Source organism: Schistocerca serialis, chromosome 9 (genome assembly GCF_023864345.2).
Source record: "Schistocerca serialis cubense isolate TAMUIC-IGC-003099 chromosome 9, iqSchSeri2.2, whole genome shotgun sequence".
NCBI lineage: Eukaryota > Metazoa > Arthropoda > Insecta > Orthoptera > Acrididae > Schistocerca > Schistocerca serialis.
In genome coordinates this window covers 84,836,286-84,861,127 of record NC_064646.1, presented here as the reverse complement: position 1 = coordinate 84,861,127, position 24,842 = coordinate 84,836,286, and the positions used below count along the sequence as shown (strand labels likewise).

Genomic DNA, 24,842 nt, shown 5'->3' with positions numbered 1-24,842 from the left:
CACTGGCTCCACAAACAGAAAGCAAGTGACAGGTTTCCTGGATCCACTGCACTAAGGGATAGACAGTGTACAGCACACAAACTTTGAAGGGTACTGAGCAAGTCTGAGAAGAGGGGACAATTGGAAAGGCTGTGTTGCTGGATGTACTCCATGGCGTGCTACAAGGCGAAAAGCTCGGCTGTACTACGGAGTGTGCCGGAAGCAGATATCGAATGACATGGGTGCCAATGACGAAGGCACACCCAACCCCATGGTCAGTCCAAGAGCCATCAATGAATGTAAAGGTATTATCTCTAAGTTCCATGCGAAGGCTGTGAAACTGGAGGCGATAAACCAAGGCTGGAGTAGTGTCCTTAGAAAGTGAGTGAAGATCAAGGTTAACATGGGCCACTTCACAAAGCCAAGGTGGTGAAGGGTTCACACCCACTGGGCAAGTTGCAGGTAGTGTGAAGTTAAGCCGCCACAGTAAGTGGCAAAAGTGAACTCCAGGAGGTAACAGAAAGGGGACGAGCACCATACTGACGATCAAAGGAATCGTCAAAGAAGGAGGCATAGGATGGGTGGCTATGCATGGCAGACAAATGGTATGCATACCTGCTGAGGAGAAACTCACGGCAGTAGGACAGTGGTAGTTCAACAGCTTCAGCATACAGACTCTCAACTGGGCTGGTGTAAAAGGCACCCATGGCCAAACAGATGCCATGATGGTGAATAGTGTTGAGACGGTGTAAGATGGATGGGGATGCAGACACATAAACAAAGCACCCATAGTCGAGTTTAAAACAGACAAGGAACTAGTACAAACGGAGGAGGATGGTTCGATCAGCACCCAAGGAAGTACCAGTGAGGACATGAAGGAGACTGAGGAACCATGTACAACGGACTGCCAGGTAAGATACATGGGAGGACCAAGAGTTTCCTACTCAGCACGAGACCCATAAACATTTTAGTTTCAACGAACGGAAGCACAACAGGCCCAAGATGTAGAGGTGGTGGGAGAAACCATTTGTGCCGCCAGAAATTTGTACAGTCAGTTTTGTCAGTGGAAGAGCGAAAGCCACTGTCAATGTTCCCGGAGTAAAGACGATCAAGACAGCGCTGAAGATGCTGCTCAGTGAGACAGGTCCATGGAAACTGCAACAGATGGCAGAATCCGTCAACAAAAAGAGAGCCGGAGACGGTCTCAGAGGGAGACAGGCCATTACAGGGTTAATGGCGATAAAGCGGACGAATCTCAGCACGGAACCCTGAGGCACACCATTTTCCTCGATAAAGGTGTCTGACAAGACAAAGCCCACACACACCCTGAGAACTCAGATCTTGTAAAAATGATTGAAGAAAACAGGGCAGGCACCCACAGAAGCCCCACATGTAAGAAGTATGGAGGATACCAGTTCTCCAGCAGGTGTCATAGGCCTTCTCCAAATTGAACACCACTGCCACAGTCTGGGATTTCGCAGAAAACCATTCACGACATGGGTGGACAAAGTAACGAGACGCTCAACTGCAGAACGCCGTGCACAAAATTCACACTGTGCATTCATCAGTAAATGGTGAGACTCTAGCCAGCACACCAGCCGGGCATGAACCATACATTCCATCACCTTGGAAACACAGCTGGTCAGAGAGATGGGGCAGTAGCTAGAAGTATGGTTTTTGTCCTAACCAGACTTAGGTATGGGTATGATGGTGGCTTCATGTCAGTGTCCGGGAAACGTGCCCTCTGCCCAAATGTGGTTGTACGTGTTAAGCAGAAAGTGCTTGCCTGCGAGAGAAAGATGCTGCAACATCTGAACGTAGATGGCATCTTGCCCTGGGGCAGAGGATCAGGATGAACTGAGAGCACGATTAGCTACCTCACAGTAAAGGCGGCATTGTAGCACTCACAATGTGAAGAAGAGAAGGGTATCGCCCGAGCCTCCTCTGCCGTTTCCAATAGAGGAAGGCAGGGTGATAGTAGGAACAGCTCGAAACTTCGGCAAAATGGCGGCCCAAGGCGTTGGAGATAGTGTGGTAGGACCGCTGCTATTTTCTACATACATAAATGATCTGGCAGGTAGGGTGAGTAGCAGTCTGCAGCTGCTTGAAGATGATGCTGTAGTGTATGGGAAGAAGTCTAAGATAACTGACTGCAGTATCATACAATGTGACGATTTCTAGTTGGTGTGATGTAGGGCAGCATGCTCTGGAAGTAGAAGAATGTAAGTCAACAGTTTTGCTGCTGTGGGGATGTATAAATATGCTAGTACACCATTCCCAGGTGTTGTGGTCATGTATACACATGTCGCTTTGATTTTCCTACACTGTTATGGACATCTGGATGCGTCCTGAGCCACCAACCTCTTGTTGCTGCGGATGAGTTACTTCCACATCTCTGTGAATAAAAAAAGCTTCCAGTATTTATCACACAACATATGTGCCTCATTGAATGCTATTACCTGCAGAAAACCTTGTTTCGATATCTTCAGTTGTTTATAAGATACGGCAATTACTATAACCACAATTTGCGATGCGCAAGGATGTGAATGAGCATGTATCATGCTATCATACTTCAGATGTAAAACCCAGTAACTTGTGAAGAAAATGACAGTTCAGCTCTCAATTTTAAATAAAATTTTGGTATCTGGTCTACAGTTCATTCACTGCAAAGTACACAAGCTAAAAACAACCATATGTGAAAATTCTGAGCGATGTTTTACTTAATTTGATTCAAGGGCTGTATGACAATGAGAAGAAACTCAGTTCTCTCTCAAGTGAAGATTCGATACTCTAAGATATACAAAAACAATTATTTTTTAACCTAATATTTTTCAAAAAACCGGGTAATCGTTTATCACTTGGAACACTGTCTCTCAGCACAGGCACCAGCATTTGGTGAGCAGCACAGATTACAAAGAGCTTGTCTGTAGCAGCGGAAAGGTTAAAGCAGATAAGTAGGAAAAACACACCCATAACATTAGAATACAGCATTAGAATTGTGCTACTTGACACTGTCACACAGATTAAATATCTACGTGTCACATTGCAAAGGAGTATGAAATGGAAGAAGGATGAAGGACTGTAGCAGGTAAGACGGTCAACTTCGTTTTACTGGGAGAATTTTAGTGAAGTGTGATGCATTTGTAAAGGAAACCGTATACAGGACATTAGCGTGACCCACTCTTAAGTACTGCTTAAGTGTTTGGGATCAACACCAGGTCGGATTATAAGAAGACCTCTAACCTGTTCAGAGATGGGCTGCTAGATCTGTTACTGCCAAGTTCAAACAACATGCAAGTATTATGAGATGCTTCGGCAACTCAAATGAGAATCCCTGGAGCGAAGGTGACAGATCTTTCTGAGGAACACTGTTGAAAAAGGATTTAGATACTGCAGAATGATTCTATTGCCATCAACATACATTTCACATAACAACAACAAAGGCAAGACGTGAGAAATTAGAGCTAATATGGAGGCATTTCGACAGTAATTTTCCTCTCACTCTATGTGTGGGTGGAACAGGAAAGGAAATGACTAGTAGTGGTACAGGTTACCCTCTGCCACACAGCATACGGTGACTTGCCAACTATGGAAGGATATATGCGAGTGGTTTCCTTTCCCTTATTTTACTTACTGGGACACACACACCTCCCTCCATTATTTAAACAATTAATATTATGAGTTTAGATTAACCAATGTGGAGACAGGAAATCATGGGAACAACTGAAATAGCACATTGCTTCACTGCAATTTGCATTTATTGTAACAATTTATAAGAGATCAAGAAAATGTCACATTATACTTGACAGATAGTATCACTAGAACAATAATAAACACCTGATTCAGTTTTCTGCACTTTAATTAACGTTCAACAGGGGAACACTAAGTTCTCGCATAAATATGCGCTTGGGCACGTTAAAGAACTGGTTATGGAACAGTCCCTTATAACATTAAGGCGTAGGGAGAAAATAATTAGCAAGTTTACACATTGACTATATATATATATATATATATATATATATATATATAATGATGTGACTTACCATACGAAAGCGCTGGCAGGTCGATAGAAACACAAACAGACACATACATACACACAAAATTCAAGCTTTCGCAACAGACTGTTGCCTCATCAGGAAAGAGGAAAGGAGAGGGAAAGACGAAAGGAAGTGGGTTTTAAGGGACAGGGTAAGGAGTCGTTCCAATCCCAGGAGTGCAAAGACTTACCTGGGGGAAAAAAAGGACGGGTATACACTCACGCACACACACACACACACACACACACACACACATACAGACACAAGCAGACGTATTTTATATATATATATATAGACACACACACACACACACACACACACACACACACACACACACACACACACACACACACACACACTAAGTTGATGTGACTTACCAAACGAAAGCGCTGGCACGTCGATAGACACACAAACAAACACAAACATACACACAAAATTCAAGCTTTCGCAACAAACTGTTGCCTCATCAGGAAAGAGGGAAGGAGGGAAGGAGAGGGAAAGACGAAAGGATGTAGGTTTTAAGGGAGAGGGTAAGGAGTCATTCCAATCCCGGGAGCAGAAAGACTTACTTTAGGGGGAAAGAAGGGGTATACACACGCGCGCGAAAATGGTTTATCAGTATGTACAACAGCTGTTCCATAGTTCCTATCACCTTGTACACCAATTGCAAAAGTGCGATAAGAAATAATGTCTCTGTCATAGTACGATTCCAATCCAAGTAATGCTTTATCACTATCTCGTACTATGGCAAGTGTTAACCATGAATTACCAGGAACAACTTCTGTAGTAGTACACGAAAAGTTGATCTTGCATCCAACAAATGTGATAGGTCCAGTCAGTAGCTCCTCTTGAGAAACATTGTTAGGAACAAAACTGAAGGTGTCCACTGTCTTGTAAACTGGAAGTCTGCTCCTTCTTTTATATGCTCTCCTGCAGTACGGCATGGCTGTGTGCTCGGTGCGGCTGCCTCGAGTCGAATGAGCCTGCAGCTGCCTCGGGAGCGCCCACTTCCGCTCCCGAGGCAGCTGCAGGCTCATTCGACTCTAGGCAGCCGCACGGAGCACACAGCCATGCTTTATTCGAGGATGATGTGAACATACACAAATTCAATCATCTTACTACACATTGATCGTGCCAAAAGCCGAGAAGCGATTCTTCTTCAGGCTCATTCGACTCGAGGCAGCCGCACTGAGCACACAGCCATGCCGTACCGCAGGAGAGCGTATAGAAGAAGGAGCAGACTTCCAGTTTACAAGACAGTGGACACCTTCAGTTTTGTTCCTAACCATGTTTCTCAAGAGGAGCTACTGACTGGACCTATCACATTTGTTGGATGCAAGATCAACTTTTCTTGTACTACTACAGAAGTTGTTCCTGGTAATGCATGGTTAACACTTGCCATAGTACGAGGTAGTGATAAAGCATTACTTGGATTGGAATCTTACTATGACAGAGACATTATTTCTTATCGCACTTTTGCAATTGGTGTACAAGGTGATAGGAACTATGGAACAGCTGTTGTACATACTGATAAACCATTTTCATTGTATACAAGGAACAGAAGACGTGTTAATGCTAATGAAAGAATCAATGTTTGGGCCAAGACTGATGGTCCTTTAGCAAGTTATCTTAAAGTACAAGGTGACATTACTGTATATTATCACTGTTAATAAAGAGAACCATCCTTATCTATCCCGTGAGATTTTTTTTTTAAAAAATAAAAACACTAACTCAGCTACTGAAGCATCTGTCTCTTCTGTGGGTTGCAGGGGTTACGACCTCTGGGGAGGTGGGTGGGTTTCATTCATGGCTGTGTGACTTAGCCTGCTGCGCTCGGCGTGTGACGTAGCCAGGGCTGTACAGCGAGCGCCACGCCAGGCGGGTGACCTTGAGTGTGCGAGAGCGGCGCGCGCGCGCACACACACACACACACACACACACACACACACACACACACACACACACATCCATCGGCACATACACAGACACAAGCAGACATTTGTAAAGGCAAAGAGTATTTGCCGCTGCTCATACCTCACCTGTCTTTCAAGAACATCTTTGCCTCTGTACTTCCGCCTCGACTGACATCTCTGCTCCAAAGGTCCCAGGACGCTTCCCTGGAGAACACCTCATATCACTTCAGTTTTACTCAATGATTTGCCATCTATTACTACGAACTGCGACCTTCCTGACAGGAAATCACGAATCCAGTCGCACAACTGAGGCCCGCAGCTTGATTAGAAGTCGCTTGTGAGGAATGGTGTCAAAAGCTTTCAGGAAATCTAGAAATACGGAATCAACTTGAGATCTCCTGTCGATAGCGGCCATTACTTCGTGCGAATAAAGAGCTAGCTGCACTGCACAAGAACGATGTTTTCTGAAACCATGCTGATTACGTATCAATAGATCGTTCCCTTCGAGGTGATTCATAATAATAAATACAGTATATGCTCCAAAACCCTACTGCAAACCGACGTCAATGATATAGGTTTGTAGTTAGATGGATTACTCCTACTGCCCTTCTTAAACACTGGTGCGACCTGCGCAATTTTCCAATCTGTAGGTACAGATCTATCGGTGAGTGAGCGGTTGTATATGATTGCTAAGTGGGGAGATATTGTATCAGCGTAATCTGAAAGGAACCTAATTGGTATACAATCTGGACCTGAAGACTTGCCCGTATCAAGCAATCTGAGTTGCTTCGCAACCCCTAACGTATCTACTTCAAAGAAACTCATGCTAGCAGCTGTTCGTGTTTCAAATTCTGGAATATTCCATTTGTCTTCCCTGATGAAGGAATTTCGGGAAACTGTGTTCAATAACTATGCTTTAGTGGCACAGTCACCGGTAACAGTACCATCGGCACTGCGCAGCGAAGGTATTGACTGCGTCTTGCCGCTTGTGTACTTTACATACGACCAGAATTTCTTCGGATTTTCTACCAAATTTCGAGACTGTTTCGTTGTGGAACCTATTAAAGGCATCTCACATTGAAGTCCGTGCCAAATTTCGCGCGTCTGTAAATTTTAGCCAATCTTCGGGATTTCGTGTTCTTCTGAACTTCGCATGCTTTTTCCGTTGCCTCTGCAACAGCGTTCGGACCTGTTTTGTGTACCATGGCGGATCAGTTCCATCTCTTACCAATTTATGAGGTATGAATCCCTCAATTGCTGTTGCTACTATATCTTTGAATTTGAGCCACATCTCGTCTACATTTGCATAGTCAGTTCGGAAGCTATCAGATAGATTATATAATGTTAAGACATATTTAGAAACCAGGTTTTAAATTGTAGGACATTTCCAGGTGCAGATGAGGACTCTGACCACAATCTCTTGGTTATGAAATGTAGATTAAAACTGAAGAAACTGCAAAATGGTGGGAATTTAAGGAGATGGGACATGGATAAACTGACTAAACCAGAGGTTGTACAGAGTTTCAGGGAGAGCATAAGGAAACAATTGAGAAAAATGGGGGAAAGAAATACAGGAGAAGAAGAATGGGTAGCTTTAAGGGATGAAGTAGTGAAGGCAGCAGAGGATCAAGTAGTAAAAAGATCGAGGGCTACTAGAAATCCTTGGGTAACAGAATTTAATTGATGAAAGGAGAAAATATAAAAATGCAGTAAATGAAGCAGGCAAAAAGGAATACAAACTCCTCAAAAACGAGGTCGACAGGACGTGCAAAATGGCTAAGCAGGGATGGCTAGAGGACAAATGTAAGGATGTAGAGGCTTATCTCACTAGGGGTAAGATAGATACTGCCTACAATAAAATCAAAGAGACCTTTGGAGAAAAAGAGAACCACTTGTATGAATATCAAGAGCTCAGATGGAAACCCAATTCTAAGCAAAGATGGGAAAGCAGAAAGGTGGAAGGAGTATATAGAGGGACTACACAAGGGCAATGTACTTAAGGGCAATGTTATAGAAAAGGAAGAGGATGTAGATGAAGATGAAATGGGAGATATGATACTGCGTGAAGAATTTGATACAGCACTGAAAGACCTAAGTTGAAGAAACAAGGCCACGGGAGTAGACAACATTCCATTAGAGCTACTGACAGCCTTGGGAGAGCCAGGCCTGACAAAACTGTACCATCTGGTGAGCAAGATGTATGAGACAGGCGAATACCCTCAGACTTCAAGAAGAATATAATAATTACAATTCCAAAGAAAGCAGGCGCTGACAGATGTGAAAATGACCGAACTATCAGGTTAATAAGTCCCGGCTGCAAAATACTAACGCGAATTCTTTACAGACGAATCTAAAAACTGGTAGAAGCCGACCTCGGGGAGATCAGTTTTGATTCCGAAGAAATATTGGAACACAAGAGGCAATACTGACCCTACGACTTATCTTAAAAGCTAGATTAAGGAAATGCAAACCTACATTTCTAGCATATGTGGACTTAGAGAAAGCTTTGGACAATGTTGACTGGAATACTCTTTCAAATTCTAAAGGTGGCAGGGGTAAAATACAGGGAGCGAAAGGCTATTTACAATTTGTACAGAAACCAGATGGCAGTTGTAAGAGTCGAGGGGCATGAAAGGGAAGCAGTGTTTGGGAAGGGAGTGATAAGAGGGTTGTACACTATCCCCGATGTTATTCAATCTGTATATTGAGCAAGCAGTAAAGGAAAATAAGGAAAATTCGGAGCAGGAATTAAAATCCATGGAGAAGAAATTAAAACTTTGAGGTTCGCCGATGACATTTTAATTCTGTCAGAGACAGCAAAGGACCTGGAAGAGCAATTGAACGGAATTGACAGTGTCTTGAAAGGAGGGTATACAATGAACATCAACAAATGCAAAATGAGGATAATGGAATGTAGTCAAATTAACCCGGGTGATGCTGAGGGAATTTGATTAGGAAATGAGTCACTTGAAGTAGTAGATGCGTTTTGCTATTTGGGGAGCAAAATAACTGATGATGGACGAAGTAGAGAGGATGTAAAATATAGACTGGCAATGGCAAGGAAAGCGTTTCTGAAGAATAGAAATTTGTTAACATCAAGTATACATTTAAATGTCAGGAAGTAATTTCTGAAAATGTTTGTGGAGTGTAGCCATGTATGGAAGTGAAACATGGACGATAAATAGTTTAGACAAGAAGAAAATAGAAGCTTTCAAAATCTGGTGCTACAGAAGAATGCTGAAGATTAGATGGGTAGATCACATAACTAATGAGGTGGTACAGAATAGAATTGGGGAGAAGAGGAATTTGTGGCAGAACTTGACTAGAAGAAGGGATCGGCTGGTTGGACATGTTCTGAGGCATCAAGGGATCACGAATTTTAGTATTGGAGGGCAGCGCGGAGGGTAAAACTTGCAGAGGGAGATGAAGAGATGATTACACTCAGTAGATTCAGAAGGACGTAGGTTGCAGTAGGTACTGGGAGATGATGAAGCTTGCACAGGATAGAGTAGCATGGAGAGCTGCATCAAACTAGTCTTTGGACTGAAGACAACAACATATAAATACATATATATGCATGAGCACAATTAAAAACTGGTGGAAAAACAATAAATTGGAAATTGACAAAACTATACTCAAAGGAGCCGTACTCCATCTTAACAGCCCAAAAATGGCTACTTAATGGCTACCTAGAGTAACAAATTAAGAATAGCATTCTTATAGATTGACTAGAATACAGGAATAAACAGCACATACATGGTTTCTGACGGCCGACAAACTGTGTTGGGCTATTGAGCAGTGATTAATTTAAAATAGCCACAAATATGCTAACCAGGTTAGCGGTGTATTCAAATTCACCCATTAGTATCTTGTGAGTAACCACAGTTAATTAGAACCACTCTCCTTGAAGTCAAGTAACAATATATTTTAGAGATCAAGTCTAGAACAGCAAAAGTTGAAATGATGAAAATAAGTATCTTTTTACAGCATCCACATATTCAGGAGGCCATCTGGAAGTAGCAGTATACTCCTAACAGCAAATTTATGCAACTGAAACCCTTTAGAATCACTATCTGGCTCAGGAAAGAACATTGCTCTTACCAATCTGTTTTGTTGGCAGTATGTAATAATGATGGAAATTTCTGGATGGATCAATACATAAAGTAAGTGTAAGACGACGACACACCTATTGTGTATTGGTGTGTAGTGCATCACCATGTAACACGAAACGGTATCCCTGAGAGGAGGAGGAGGGGGGGGGGGGGGGGGGTCACGCATGCACATTCTGTTAAGTGTTCCTGTGTTCCACACAGCAGTCTACTGTGAGTGGTTGCCATTGCTTTATTTCACATTTTTTTGGCATTTGTTTTACATAATTTCTTTATAAGACAGAGCCTTTTTCCTACAAGCAAGTAATGGTTTGTGACAATGTGGGCCATTTCATTAAATACAACATTGTGGACCATTTCATTATATACTATCTTCAAACTTTATTTAAGATAGCATTAAAAAGTGAACTACATATCTTAGTGTTCCCTATAGTGGGCGTTACTAGATTTAAAAAAGAGAGAATTTGCAAATGTTTCCCTAGTTGCACGACTAACATCTTCAAAGTTACGTCATAACCAAAGTCTGTGAAACTGCACTAAGGAGGAACTAACTGCTCCTGAAAATTCATACTGAAGATTAATCTACTTAATTTCATCAAGTTGTCCATTTCTGTCTACCATCTTCTCTCAATGGAACTACACATGTCAAACTTATTTGTGACAGCATTAGTATAATAGCATCTCCTCATTTATTTTTAACACAGCGATATACTACTTTAAGTAAGAAATGTAACTAGCTTAAAATTATATTAGAGTTTATACACAGGAAACTTACCCAATTCTCTGATGTTAGAGGTCTTCGCACTTGCTGATGTATCACCTTGTGGCCTTCTCTGCAACATCTCAAGCAGTGATGACTTCTGTGTATTGTCAGAGTCTGTGCTGACATTAAGATTTTGTTGGGTAACTGTACTTTCAGCTGGTGATATAGGAGTGAAGTACGTGTTTGACTCACTCAAGGGTGGTATAACTATTGCCGGCTCAGTTATATCTGGAACAGGTATTGAACGTTTAGAACACAAAATATCACCTTCGATCATTTCACAGGGAAGAGCATATACAAATACACTTCAAAACTAGATTTCTGAATTACGGATGAAACTCATTCTTGATGACATTAGCTTAGGTACTTTAACTGATCAAATCAAGGTTGTAGCACAGACATTGATCATAAGCAGTGAATGTCACACTGAGTCATCCCGTCAGGCTTTAATGACTGACACATGGCAGTTAAAGCTTTTATTCCATTCATAAGATGTCCTCAGTGGCTCTCTGGGAAAATCACTCTCCTTCAAAATTTGGTGCAAAACTAAGTACTGATATAGCAATCTTCTAAGATTTCACAACAAAGATAAAGGAAATACAGGCACAAAAACTCAGCAAGGGGAGGATAAGGAGATGTGGGTGGCTTTGTATCTCACCAATCTTTAGCATGAACAGATTTTTCTGGGCCACTCCAACCAACTCTGGTACTGCAGAAACGTCTGGAAAACAAGGAAGTACTGAATGTCCCACTACTTGGTACTATTTTGGTCTACAGATCATTAACTGAATTGTTTTGCAGATATTCTAACACCAAATAAAAAAGCTTTTGCGTACTCTGCAACATGACAGTCCTGACCGTGTACTTAGGAGATTTGAAAACAGAAATTCTCTACAACACATACTTCGCTTCTGCCACCCACTTTATTGTAACTTTTTTGCACTGTCTTTTTTCCCTTTCCCTCTCCATTATTCCTACACTACAATACCCTCTCAGCTTGATATTTTTTACTACATTGTCACTCACCTTTTCAGGGTTTTTATATTCCCACACGATACCAACAATCAATTCTTCCATATCAATAAATTTCCCTTAAACCAGGATTACAAAAGTTTTGTATATGTACTTCTGTTTTAAGAACAGTCCATGAGATGTGTATTTTTACATATTTATGACACTGTCCATTTGAACAATGACCAGCACAATCAGAATTGATATGTCTTAGTCTACAGCGACTTTTTTGATTTTACCTCCTGGCAACCAATTTCAGTACACAGTACCACACTCAGGCCTTTATGTGGCGAAAAAATTGCAGAACACAATGATAACACTGTAAGAAATGTACAACTTTTTTTCTGTACATTGGGAATCATATGGTATAGTATACAATCTTGAAATGTTTATGCAGCCATTATGATTGCTTCCCAAATAGGTGTGTTAAATACTAAATGTCAATGCAGAGCCTTAAAAAGATGCAAATTGTGGCCTACAGTGGTAGAAGTGTCCGTAAGTACAGGTTTTTCATTCTAAAAAAAAAAAAAAAAAAAAAAAAAAAAAAAAAAAAAAAAAAAAAAAAAAAAAAAAAAAAAGCCAAAATAAGAGATACCTAAAACGTATTAAAATAGCACAAATTTTAAACTTAAGAAATTGCATGATTAAAAAAACAATAAAAGAGGCCCACTATTTTAAAGATAGAAAATGTGTGTAGTCATATTTACATCTACCATTTGCATACGGTTTGTAACACTAGAATTGTCAATCTGACCACTGATCTTTCAGTCAAGCAAATGGGGTTGGCATAAAAATGGGATAATCTATCACATTACTTGAATTAATCATACAATGCAAGACAGAATAATTTTGAAATATTGGATGAGACCACTAAGGGAACACTAACATCTTGGAGAAGTGGAAGTTTACAGGCCAGGTAAGTTACTCAATGATGAAACAGTAGAAGAGGAAAGAGCTAATGCCAGGACTGTTTACTAAATGGTTACAAGTTAACATCAGATTTACTGGATACACAGTTGATCCACAATTTATTGATCTTTTAGTCAATACCCTCCTCACAGCTTTTAATCTTTGAGTATACTTACTTAGATGATGTTGTCTTGTGACAGCCAGAGCGACAGCACCAGCAGCAGCGAGTACTGTTTGTATAAAGCGTTTATTTTGCATTTTGTTTACGACCTTCCACTAAGGAAGGGGTTCTATTTGTGTTTATCTGCTCTGCATAGTAACTAACAGTTCTTGATAAAACTTTACGTAGTTTTCGTGTTAGATTTCTTAGTGTTTTCTTGATCGTTTAGAACAGAAAGCGCCCTAAAACCGTCTTTTGTTTGTTTCGCGGCCGTTAGCCACTAGTCACCTGAATCAGCAGTTGTCTTGTGACAGCCAGAGCGACAGCACCAGCACCAGCAGCAGCGAGTAGTGTCTGTATAAAGCGTTTATTTTGCATTTTGTTTACGACCTTCCACTAAGGAAGGGGTTCTATTTGTGTTTATCTGCTCTGCATAGTAACTAACAGTTCTTGATAAAACTTTACGTAGTTTTCGTGTTAGATTTCTTAGTGTTTTCTTGATCGTTTAGAACAGAAAGCGCCCTAAAACCGTCTTTTGTTTGTTTCGCGGCCGTTAGCCACTAGTCACTTGAATCAGCAGTTGTCTTGTGACAGCCAGAGCGACAGCACCAGCAGCAGCGAGTACTGTTTGTATAAAGCGTTTTTGTACTTATTTGCTGCGCTTAGCTTTTAAATAGTTTTTCTGGGAAAACCTAGCGTAGTTTTCGCGTCTCGTATTTCAGTGAGTGTTTCTTGATTATCAGAGTAGCTCATCAGAAGATTATCTTGGGAATTTGTCACCGTATAGAGTAGGGTAAACATAGTCATGTGTAGGGGCTGTGGTTGTTGTGAGCGGACGCAAGGAGAATTGGCCACTCTTCGGGGGCAGGTGGAGGCTTTGTCTGTTAGGCTCATCGAGCTCGAGGCGCAGGCGTCGGCTCGTAGTGGCGTTGGGGCAACTGTGGTGAGACCTATGCCTACTTCGGTGGCCTTGGAATCACATGGAACCCCTGATGTCGCTGCGTCTTCCGGCAGTGAGCATCTTACCGGTCAGCCATCACTCCAGGGTGAATGGCGGACAGTGGTGGGCTCGCGCATGCCTGGCCGAAAGGCGAAGGTGGGATCTGGCCGCGTGGCAGCTGCCTTACCCCTTTCCAACAGGTACGGGGTGCTTCCTAGTGGTGATGACATCGTTTCCGAGCCACCACAGGGTGCCTCGCCTGTTGGGCCAGTGGCCGATTCTCCGGCAAGGTCCCGACAGTCACAGAGGGCGGGCCTATTAGTTATAGGGAGCTCCAATGTTAGGCGGGTTATGGAGCCCCTCAGGAAAATAGCGGGTAGGTCGGGGAAGAATGCCAGTGTGCACTCGGTGTGCTTGCCGGGGGGTCTCGTCCGTAATGTGGAGGAGGCCCTTCCGGCAGCTATTGAACGCACTGGGTGTGACCGGCTGCAGATAGTAGCACATGTCGGAACGAATGACGCCTGCCGCTTGGGTTCTGAGGCCATCCTTGGTTCCTTCCGGCGGCTGGCTGATTTGGTGAAGACAACCAGCATCGCACGCGGAGTGCAAGCTGAGCTTAATATCTGCAGCATAGTGCCCAGAGTCGATCGCGGTCCTCTGGTTTGGAGCCGTGTGGAGGGTCTAAACCAGAGGCTCAGACGACTCTGCGACTATAATGGTTGCAAATTCATCGACCTCCGTTATTGGGTGGAGAACTGTAGGGCCCCCCTAGACAGGTCAGGCGTGCACTACACACCGGAAGCAGCTACTAGGGTAGCAGAGTACGTGTGGCGTGCACACGGGGGTTTTTTAGGTTAGAGGGACACCCCCTTGGGCGAAACGATAAAATACCTGACGGCTTACCAGAGAGGACATTATCATCGTTGATAAAGAATGTCCGTCCTCAGAGACCAAAAACAGGAAAAGTTAACGTAATATTGGTAAACTGCAGGAGTATCCAGGGCAAGGTTCCTGAATTAGTATCTCTTATTGAAGGAAATAGTGCGCATATAGTATTAGGAACGGAAAGTTGGTTAAAACCGGAAGTGAACAGTAATGAAATCCTAGACACAGAATGGAATATATACCGCAAGGATAGGATAAACGCCAATGGTGGAGGAGTATTTATAGCAGTAAAGAATTCAATAATATCCAGTGAAGTTATTAGCGAATGCGAATGTGAAATAATCTGGGTTAAGTTAAGTATCAAAGGTGGGTCAGATATGATAGTCGGATGCTTCTATAGACCACCTGCATCAGCAACCGTAGTAGTTGAGCGCCTCAGAGAGAACCTGCAGAACGTCGTGAAGAAGTTTCGTGATCATACTATTGTAATAGGGGGAGACTTCAATCTACCAGGTATAGAATGGGATAGTCACACAATCAGAACTGGAGCCAGGGACAGAGACTCTTGTGACATTATCCTGACTGCCTTGTCCGAGAATTACTTCGAGCAGATAGTTAGAGAACCAACTCGTGAAGCTAACGTTTTAGACCTCATAGCAACAAATAGACCGGAACTTTTCGACTCCGTGAATGTAGAAGAGGGTATCAGTGATCATAAGTCAGTGGTTGCATCAATGACTACAAGTGTAATAAGAAATGCCGAGAAAGGAAGGAAAATATATTTGCTTAACAAGAGTGATAGGGCACAAATCGCAGAATATCTGAGTGACCACCATCAAACGTTCATTTCTGAGGAAGAGGATGTGGAACAAAAATGGAAAAATTCAGAAACATCGTCCAGTACGCCTTAGATAAGTTCGTACCGACTAAGGTCCAAAGCGAGGGGAAAGATCCACCGTGGTATAACAATCATGTACGAAAGGTACTACGGAATCAAAGAAAGCTTCATCATAGGTTTAAGAGTAGTCGAATCATAGCTGATAAGGAAAAGCTGAACGAAGCGAAAAAGAGCGTAAAGAGAGCAATGAGAGAAGCATTCAACGAATTCGAACATAAAACATTGGCAAACAATCTAAACAAGAACCCTAAAAAGTTTTGGTCATACGTAAAATCGGTAAGCGGATCTAAATCCCCTATTCAGTCACTCGTTGACCACGATGGAACCGAAACAGAGGACGACCGAAGAAAGGCAGAAATACTGAATTCAGTGTTCCGAAACTGTTTCACTGCGGAAAATCGTAACACGGTCCCTGACTTCAGCCGTCGCACGGACGCCAAAATGGAAAATATTGAAATAAACGATATCGGAATTGAAAAACAACTGCTATCACTTAGTAGCGGAAAAGCATCCGGACCAGACGAGATACCCTTAAGATTCTACAGTGATTATGCTAAAGAACTTGCCCCCTTTCTATCGGCAATTTATCGTAGATCGCTGGAAGAACGTAAAGTACCTAGCGACTGGAAGAAAGCGCAGGTCGTTCCCATTTTCAAGAAGGGTCATAAATCAGATGCGAATAATTATAGGCCTATTTCGCTTACGTCAATCTGTTGTAGAATAATGGAACATGTTTTGTGTTCTCGTATTATGACGTTCTTAGATAATACAAATCTCCTTCATCATAACCAACATGGATTCCGCAAACAGAGATCATGTGAAACTCAGCTCGCCCTATTTGCCCAAGAAATTCACAGTGCCGTAGACACTGGCGAGCAGATTGATGCCGTATTCCTGGACTTCAGGAAGGCATTTGATACGGTTCCGCACTTACGTTTAGTGAAAAAAATACGAGCTTACGGAATATCGGACCAGGTTTGTGATTGGATTCAGGATTTCCTAGAAGAAAGAACACAACATGTCATTCTTAACGGTTCAAAATCTGCAGATGTAGAGGTAATTTCGGGAGTACCGCAGGGAAGCGTGATAGGACCTTTATTGTTTACAATATACATAAATGACTTAGTTGACAACATCGATAGCTCCGTGAGGCTATTTGCAGATGACACGGTTGTCTACAAGAAAGTAGCAACATCAGAAGACTCGTACGTACTCCAGGAGGACCTGCAGAGGATTAATGCATGGTGCGACAGCTGGCAGCTTTCCCTAAACGTAGATAAATGTAATATAATGCGCATACATAGGGGCAGAAATCCATTCCAGTACGATTATGCCATAGGTGGTAAATCATTGGAGGCGGTAACGACCGTAAAATACTTAGGAGTTACTATCCGGAGCGATCTGAAGTGGAATGATCACATAAAACAAATAGTGGGAAAAGCAGGCGCCAGGTTGAGATTCATAGGAAGAATTCTAAGAAAATGTGACTCATCGACGAAAGAAGTAGCTTACAAAACGCTTGTTCGTCCGATTCTTGAGTATTGCTCATCAGTATGGGACCCTTACCAGGTTGGATTAATAGAAGAGATAGGCATGATCCAGCGAAAAGCAGCGCGATTCGTCATGGGGACATTTAGTCAGCGCGAGAGCGTTACGGAGATGCTGAACAAGCTCCAGTGGCGGACACTTCAAGAAAGGCGTTACGCAATACGGAGAGGTTTATTATCGAAATTACGAGAGAGCACATTCCGGGAAGAGATGGGCAACATATTACTACCGCCCACATATATCTCGCGTAATGATCATAACGAAAAGATCCGAGAAATTAGAGCAAATACGGAGACTTACAAGCAGTCGTTCTTTCCACGCACAATTCGTGAATGGAACAGGGAAGGGGGGATCAGATAGTGGTACAATAAGTACCCTCCGCCACACACCGTAAGGTGGCTCGCGGAGTATAGATGTAGATGTAGATGACTTACCGAACATAAGCGCTGGCAGGTCGATAGACACACAAACAAACACAAACATACACACAAAATTCTAGCTTTCGCAACAAACGGTTGCTTCGTCAGGAAAGAGGGAAAGACGAAAGGAAGTGGGTTTTAAAGGAGAGGATAAGGAGTCATTCCAATCCCGGGAGCGGAAAGACTTACCTTAGGGGGAAAAAAGGACGGGTATACACTCGCGCGCACACACACGCACATATCCATCCACACATATACAGACACAAGCAGACATATTTAAAGACAAAGAGTTTGGGGCTCTTTGTCTTTAAATATGTCTGCTTGTGTCTGTATATGTGTGGATGGATATGAGCGTGTGCGCGCGCGCGCGCGCATACCCGTCCTTTTTTCCCCCTAAGGTAAGTCTTTCCACTCCCGGGATTGGAATGACTCCTTACCCTCTCCCTTAAAACCCACTTCCTTTCGTCTTTCCCTCTCCTTCCCTCTTTCCTGATGAAGCAACCGTTTGTTGCGAAAGCTAGAATTTTGTGTGTATGTTTGTTTGTGTGTCTATCTACCTGCCAGCACTTACGTTCGGTAAGTCACATCATCTTTGTTTTTAAGTATACTTACATAGTTTCATTTGTTTCTCCTAGCCCTAAGCTTCTCCCTTTGTACAGAAAACCTCATGCTGTAGAATGCGCACAGCTACTGATGCGTAATTCTGTGAATATATCAGTTACGCATATGTGCACACGGTATCAACTGCCACAAGCAGACACCTATATTATTGCGTGTGTAATTTGGACACCCTTTATTTGACATCCACTCAGGAAACAAACGTGACAACTGCATGTCGGGGCCAAGGGTCTACCTATACATTATACAGTTGTACTATCGCAGAGAAAAATACTCTGTAAATTTCTCTTACATTGTTATTGTAACTAAACACTGGTACTGGTTGTAATGGATCTGGGAGATGTGAAATGTTTTCTTATATTTTTGTCAGAATTTTTTTTACTGTAACTTGCCTTATTATATGCTAATTTACTTATATTTTTGAGAGTGACAACATATTGATTACTATTAGTAAATGTGACGAAGAATATCAGAGAGACTGATTACAAGTGGAAGCTTGTGTGTTGTGTAAAATGTCTTTGACACTGGAGTCGTCTTTGACTGTAGTCAGTCGGCAGGGAACTCGTGGTGTGTGTTGACGGTAGAACAATGTGCAGGTCGCCGTCATAAATATTTGCTAGTGAACAGGAAAAAATGAATTATGTTACTATTTTTTTATATAAACTTTAAGAAGAAACCACATTCGAAGAAATGGTATTTGAAGCAACAAAAATGAGGCAAACGCATTGAACCAGGTCATTTCTGCAGCCGACGAAACTGCATTGTGGAATCATACTTCCACTAGACAACTGAAGCCAAGACAAATATCGCCGTGTAAACATTTTACGGAAAAGATACTGTCACGAAATATGCCAAATTTAGGTAAATAAAAATAGTTAGCATATTTCATGGGCACGGAAACCAGCTGCCAATAGGAAAAACAACAAAAGTTTTGACTACAGACAACCATTTTTCTGATTTCTATTTTGACTGAGTTTTGTCAGCTTCTTGAAAGTTAGGGATTCTGCACTGCAAAGCTTGGCCACAAAATGTTGTTGCAAAGAAAAGTTCAGTTCAATACAGAAACGACAGAAACAAGACACACACACACACACACACACACACACACACACACACACACACACACACACACACACACAAAAAACAACCTACATATAACTTGGCATCCACTGAATAGCTATTTAAAATCTTTGAGTACACTGGAGAGGATATATTTGTACAATTTGGTGAAGAAGTTAATCAGGTAAGTTACCTATCTAAATAAGATTTACTGAGGAAGCAACTGAAGACTGTCAAAAGCAGCAAACATTTGAAGACATTGGGGGTTCAGACCTGAAAATGGGTTCTTCTGAAATGTTTCCCTCATACTGTATTGGTGTCTCAATCTAGTACTCCAGTACGATAAATTTATCAGTATTCCAAAATACTGACAGTTATTTCTACATGAATCAAACCAACAACAAAAACCAGCAATGCAACAAAGTCATTGCCAGAGAATGACTTCTTTCACTGACAGCCTCACATGCCTAAATCCTACTCACCACTGATTAAATTATTAAGGAGCTCATCTTGAATGGAGGAACACCTACTTTCTGCTTGTCTGTTAACAGGGCTCTCCCGCCGAAACCACTGGCTGAATCTTGATCCACCAGAGCTGTCATTTACAGCACCATTCTGTAAACAGCAAACACCAAGTATCAGGACACACACACACACACACACACACACACACACACACACACACACACACACAATCAAACTTACAACAAATTGTCTTTTGTTACCTAATTACTCAGCATATCACAAATTATTTTCGTAAGTACAGTAATTCACAAAGCTGAATGTAGTTAACATTACTACTTACTGCCAGCAAGCCAGGTACAGAATCACTTTTGAGGAACTCATCAAGATTGAAGTCAAGACCTTGATGCTGGTGAGAAAAACTACTGTTGTTCGACTGGGGAAGCTGGTCTGCTGGAAGACCAGAATCTTGGTCTGACGGCAGATCTGGTGAAAGTGGCCCCTTCTCAGGCAATGGCCTCTCAGGTGATCGAGGAGTCTCTTCAGCAATAGGCGAATGAGACTGTGTTGGCTGTGGCTGTGCGACTGCCCCACTGCGGTTTCCAGGTGGTGTTGGAGTCCTGCGTGATGAAGCTGAACTTTGTCCGGCACTTACAGGAGGTGATGGTTCTGAAAGTTTTCTTCCACTTGAACGGTTACCTGCAAGATATGTAAATATTTTAAAATTTTTGTTGATACTGACTTGCAAAGCACTTAGATGCAATGTTTTAGAAATGTTGAATAAGCATTCAAAATTGTCTGTCTGTATAAAACCTTGAGAAAATTCACAATGGAATGTAACAGTATTCTTAAAAACACATGACACCCAAGCACCCACATCCCCACAAGAGCACCCTCCACCACACACACACACACACACACACACACGCACACACACGCACGCACGCACGCACGCACGCACGCTAGAAATTTGAGTTCCTAGCTCAGTTCCCAATCTGTCAAGTCTGCTGCTACTGATTGGGCAACTCATGGCACAGTTTCTAGCTTTCTGTTTAATGCAGAGTCAAAATTTGCAAAGTAAATCTGTAATATACATAATCTACATTCATGGCCAAAAGAATCACAGACCACCCCAAAGTTGAAGGGGGATGGGTGGGAGAAGGAGAGAGGGAGGGAGGGAGACAGTGAGTGTTCTGTGATCTTTAGGACTAGGCAAGTCCAGCATGCCATCCCATGTTGTATTGACTGTTTGCCTGACAGTTACATGCAAAATGGACACAACACAGTATCAATGCCTTTTGAGGGAAGGAAACAAAATCTACATGGATGGGCATGGCATTAAACCCTCCTCCTTCCGCTGTAATGTATTTGGTCATTGTCACATCATAGGTGCCCAATGCATGGGGGACAATGTATAAGTAATTTTTGAGAACTTGTGTCTGTGGAGTAAGTGGTTTATTCATCTTCATCTAAGTGATTACTCTGCTATTCACAATAACGTGCCTGGCACAGGGTTCAATGAACCATCTTTAAGTTGTCTCCCCACTCTAAACGAGCGTGGGAAAAACAAGCAATTAATTTTTCTGTGTGAGCCCTGATTTCATTTAAAATTAAATACAAACAGTCACAACCACAGTAAACCTTTTAAAATGTAAGGCTACTTGTTTCTTTCTATTTTAGACCATCTTCAGACCCACACCATGATGGTCGATGGTGGCTGCGAATGGAGCAGGCGCTACACCTTCATGAACGGTAACTGCTCAACCATCTGTTAATCATCCACCAATACTAAAAACACTGAGTTCCGAAGTCCATACTTGGCATGGAGGGGAAAAAAAGGAGGCGGCACTTCAACAAGACAAGAGCTGTCTGTAAGGCTCCACAACAACAATGTGAGGGTGGCTCTTGATGAAACTACAGGTTAACCTGGTATGATCATGAGACTGTGGATTTCTTCTGAGAGAAGCAAAAGGAAGAGCACCACACTCCTTGATTCCGAAGAGTTTACGAGATGGGGCAGTAGCTCATCTGATGTCTTTCCATTCCCGAGTGAGCAGATGTCTCGTGCATCTGGAAATTTGCACCTGGCATTGTAAAAGCAAACACGGAGCAACTAAATGCTCCTCTAGCCAAATGGTCATCCAATTCATTACCAACGATACCCAAATGATATGACCCAGTGAAAGCCAACTGAGCAGACAGCATGACAAAGGTCATTGAGAAGATCATGAATAGCCATCAGTCAATAACCTGGAGACTGCTCAATGAGTCAGCAGATATTAAAATACAGTCAAGGTAGACCCATTTGATAAAACTGAGGGTTCTGCTAACAGCTGTCAGCTCTGCTGCAAACACACTACACTTTCCTGATAATGAATAGCATTCCGTACTGGTATGATATGTAAAAGTATATCCCGCCTGATTCACTGTTTTAAAGCCGTCTGTATAAGACACAGTTAACACCTGCAAATCTACGAGCTGGACGTAACACGTATTAGGATGGTGCAAAGAGAATGGAATATGTGGGATTAGCAGGGAACTGAAACAGTGATTGCGTAGAAGACCAAGAGCTGGTACCATCAAACCTGAAGAGGTAAATTCCCGACTAATCCGAAAGGCACCAATTGCCAGATTCACACCACCATGGTGGATGGGATTTAAGTTTCCAAGCTGAAGAAGCCAGCAAACCATAAACTTGGCAACCATAGTCCAGTGGGGACGAAACCAAGGCCTGATAAGTGAGGGTAACAGTAGTAGAGTCTGCACCCCAATGTGTTTGGGCAAAGAAGTAGAGAGAGGTTTCCACACACAGCTAGACTTCAGCAGCCAAGTTGGCTTTTAATGAAAAAGGAGGCCCAAGAAATTGGAGTGTGCTACTAAGTCTGGATGCTGGATGTCTAAGTACAGTTCCAGATCTGGCTTGACCGTGGCACAATGGCACAAATGCATGACCCACAGTTTTGCCTGTGAGAACCAGAAACCAAGGGAAAGGGTCCATGCAGAGGTTCATCAGATGGCACACTGAAGTTGGCATTCAGCAGAAGCTACCAAGCTGAAGTGAGTGACACTCAACATGGAGCCCTGACAGACACTATTCTGTTGGACCAGTGGAGACCTGAGTGAAGTGCCAACTAACGCAACAACTGATGTGATAAAAACTGACAAAAACAGGTAAGAGGACTTTAAAGTCCCGCTCATGCAGCACAAGTAAAATGTAATTATGCCAAGCAGCGTGGTACGCATTATGCAGGTCAAAAAAGAAACTGTGATAAGTTGTTGGCGTTTAGAAAAAGCTTGTCAGATAGTTGCTACTAATATACATAGGTTGTTGGTTGTGGATCATCCTTCCCGGAAACCACACTGATAGTGGGACAAAGGTCCAGAGATTCAAGAACTCGGCATACTCTGTGGGCAACCATCCTTTAAACCAGCTTACAGAATACGTTGGTCATTCAATCTGCTTGTAACTTAACTGTCTACAGCTGTTTGGCTTAAGAACTGGGACAACTATGCTACCATGGCATTGAAAGGAGGAGAGGTTTCTTTTGGAAAACACTCAGGTGTTTGGACCATCTGATTGTGAATTTAATCGGGATCTGAGGCTGTCTCGTGGCACAAGGCAAGAGCCTGAAGCTGTTCCCAGTCAGTGAATGGTCCACCTACATATATACTTTGCTAGCCACCAAGCAGTGTGTGGCAGAGGGCACAATTTGTGCCAAAGTCACATTCCCCCATCTGTTCCACTCGTGGATCACTCAAGGGAAAAACAATTGAACGCCTCAGTACGAGCTCTAATTTCCCTGATCTTTGAATGGTGATCATTGCACGATCTGAAAGTTTGTGGTAATAATATAAGCTCTAAATCCTTGGCGAGGATCGGATTTCGGAGTTTAGTGAGCAGCCCCTTCAGTTTAGCACATCGTCTATCTGCAAGTGTGTCCCACTTCAAACTTTCTCTGAGATTTGTAATGCTCTCGAGACGGCTAAATGTACCAGTCACGAGAATCTTGCCACTTCTTTGGACCTTCTCAATCTCTTGAATCAGACCCAACTGGTAAGGGTCCCATACAGACCAACAATACTCTAGGACTGGACGAACTAAAGTATTGTAAGTAATTTCCTTTGTTGAGGGACTGCAACGCTTCAGGGTTCTACCAATAAACCGCAATCTAGAGTTCAACTTGCCCGTTACTTGTGTAATCTGATCGTTCCATTCGAGATCATTTCGAACAGTCACACCCAGATACTTGACGGATGTTACTGCTTCCAAAGACAGGGCATTTATTTTGTACTCTTACATTAATGGGGATTTTCACTTTGTTATACACAGTAGGTTACAATTACTAATATTGAGAGATAAGTGCTAGTTATTAAACCACACATTTATTTTCTGCAATGCTTCATTGATTTGTTCACAACTTTCATGTGATACTACTTTCATGTGATACTACTTTCATGTGATACTACTTTCATGTGATACTACTTTCATGTGATACTACTTTCATGTGATACTACTTTCATGTGATACTACTTTCATGTGATACTACTTTCATGTGATACTACTTTCATGTGATACTACTTTCATGTGATACTACTTTCATGTAGACTACAGCATCATCAGCAAACAGTCTAATGCTGCTGTCAATACCATCAACCAGATCGTTTATGTAAATCATAAAAAGCAGTGGATCTATTACGCTGCCCTGGGGCACACTTTATGTTACGCTTGTTTCTGTTGAAGTCTCCCCATACATTCAGGACAACATACTGCTCACTGTCTGTTAGAAAACTTTCTATCCAACCGCATATGTCATCGGATAGACCGTAAGCGCGCACTTTTTGGACCAAGCGGCAGTGCGGAATGGAGTCTAACGCCTTTTGAAAGTCCAGATATATGGCATCAACCTGGGAGCTGGAATCTGGAGCCTGTTGTATATCATGCCTCGCATTACCGTTGGTTCCTAAAACCTTGCTGGTTTCTGCAGGTGAGCTTCTCAGAGTCTACAAAGGTCATTATATCTGAACACAAAATATGTGCTATGATTCTACAAAAATCGATGTCATTGAAATTGGACGGTAATTGTGTGCATCTGATTTACTACCCTTTTTATAGGTTGCTATGACCTGGGCCT

General features: G+C 42.3%; 1 protein-coding gene across 6 annotated transcripts in view; it reads right to left on the bottom strand.

The window, feature by feature from the left end:
• Positions 1-24,842, bottom strand: part of LOC126418536 (eukaryotic translation initiation factor 4E transporter) — a 320,599-nt gene that overhangs the window by 134,112 nt on the left and 161,645 nt on the right. For 5 of the 6 annotated variants that reach the window (XM_050085342.1, XM_050085344.1, XM_050085348.1 and 2 more), the window contains 3 exons: positions 20,054-20,409; positions 19,731-19,863; positions 10,814-11,029 (listed from right to left, as the gene is read on the bottom strand). In XM_050085342.1, coding sequence (XP_049941299.1) covers positions 10,814-11,029; positions 19,731-19,863; positions 20,054-20,409 — 705 coding nt within the window. The remainder of the gene's footprint in view (positions 1-10,813; positions 11,030-19,730; positions 19,864-20,053; positions 20,410-24,842) is intronic. The other variant, XM_050085345.1, reaches the window with a different exon arrangement.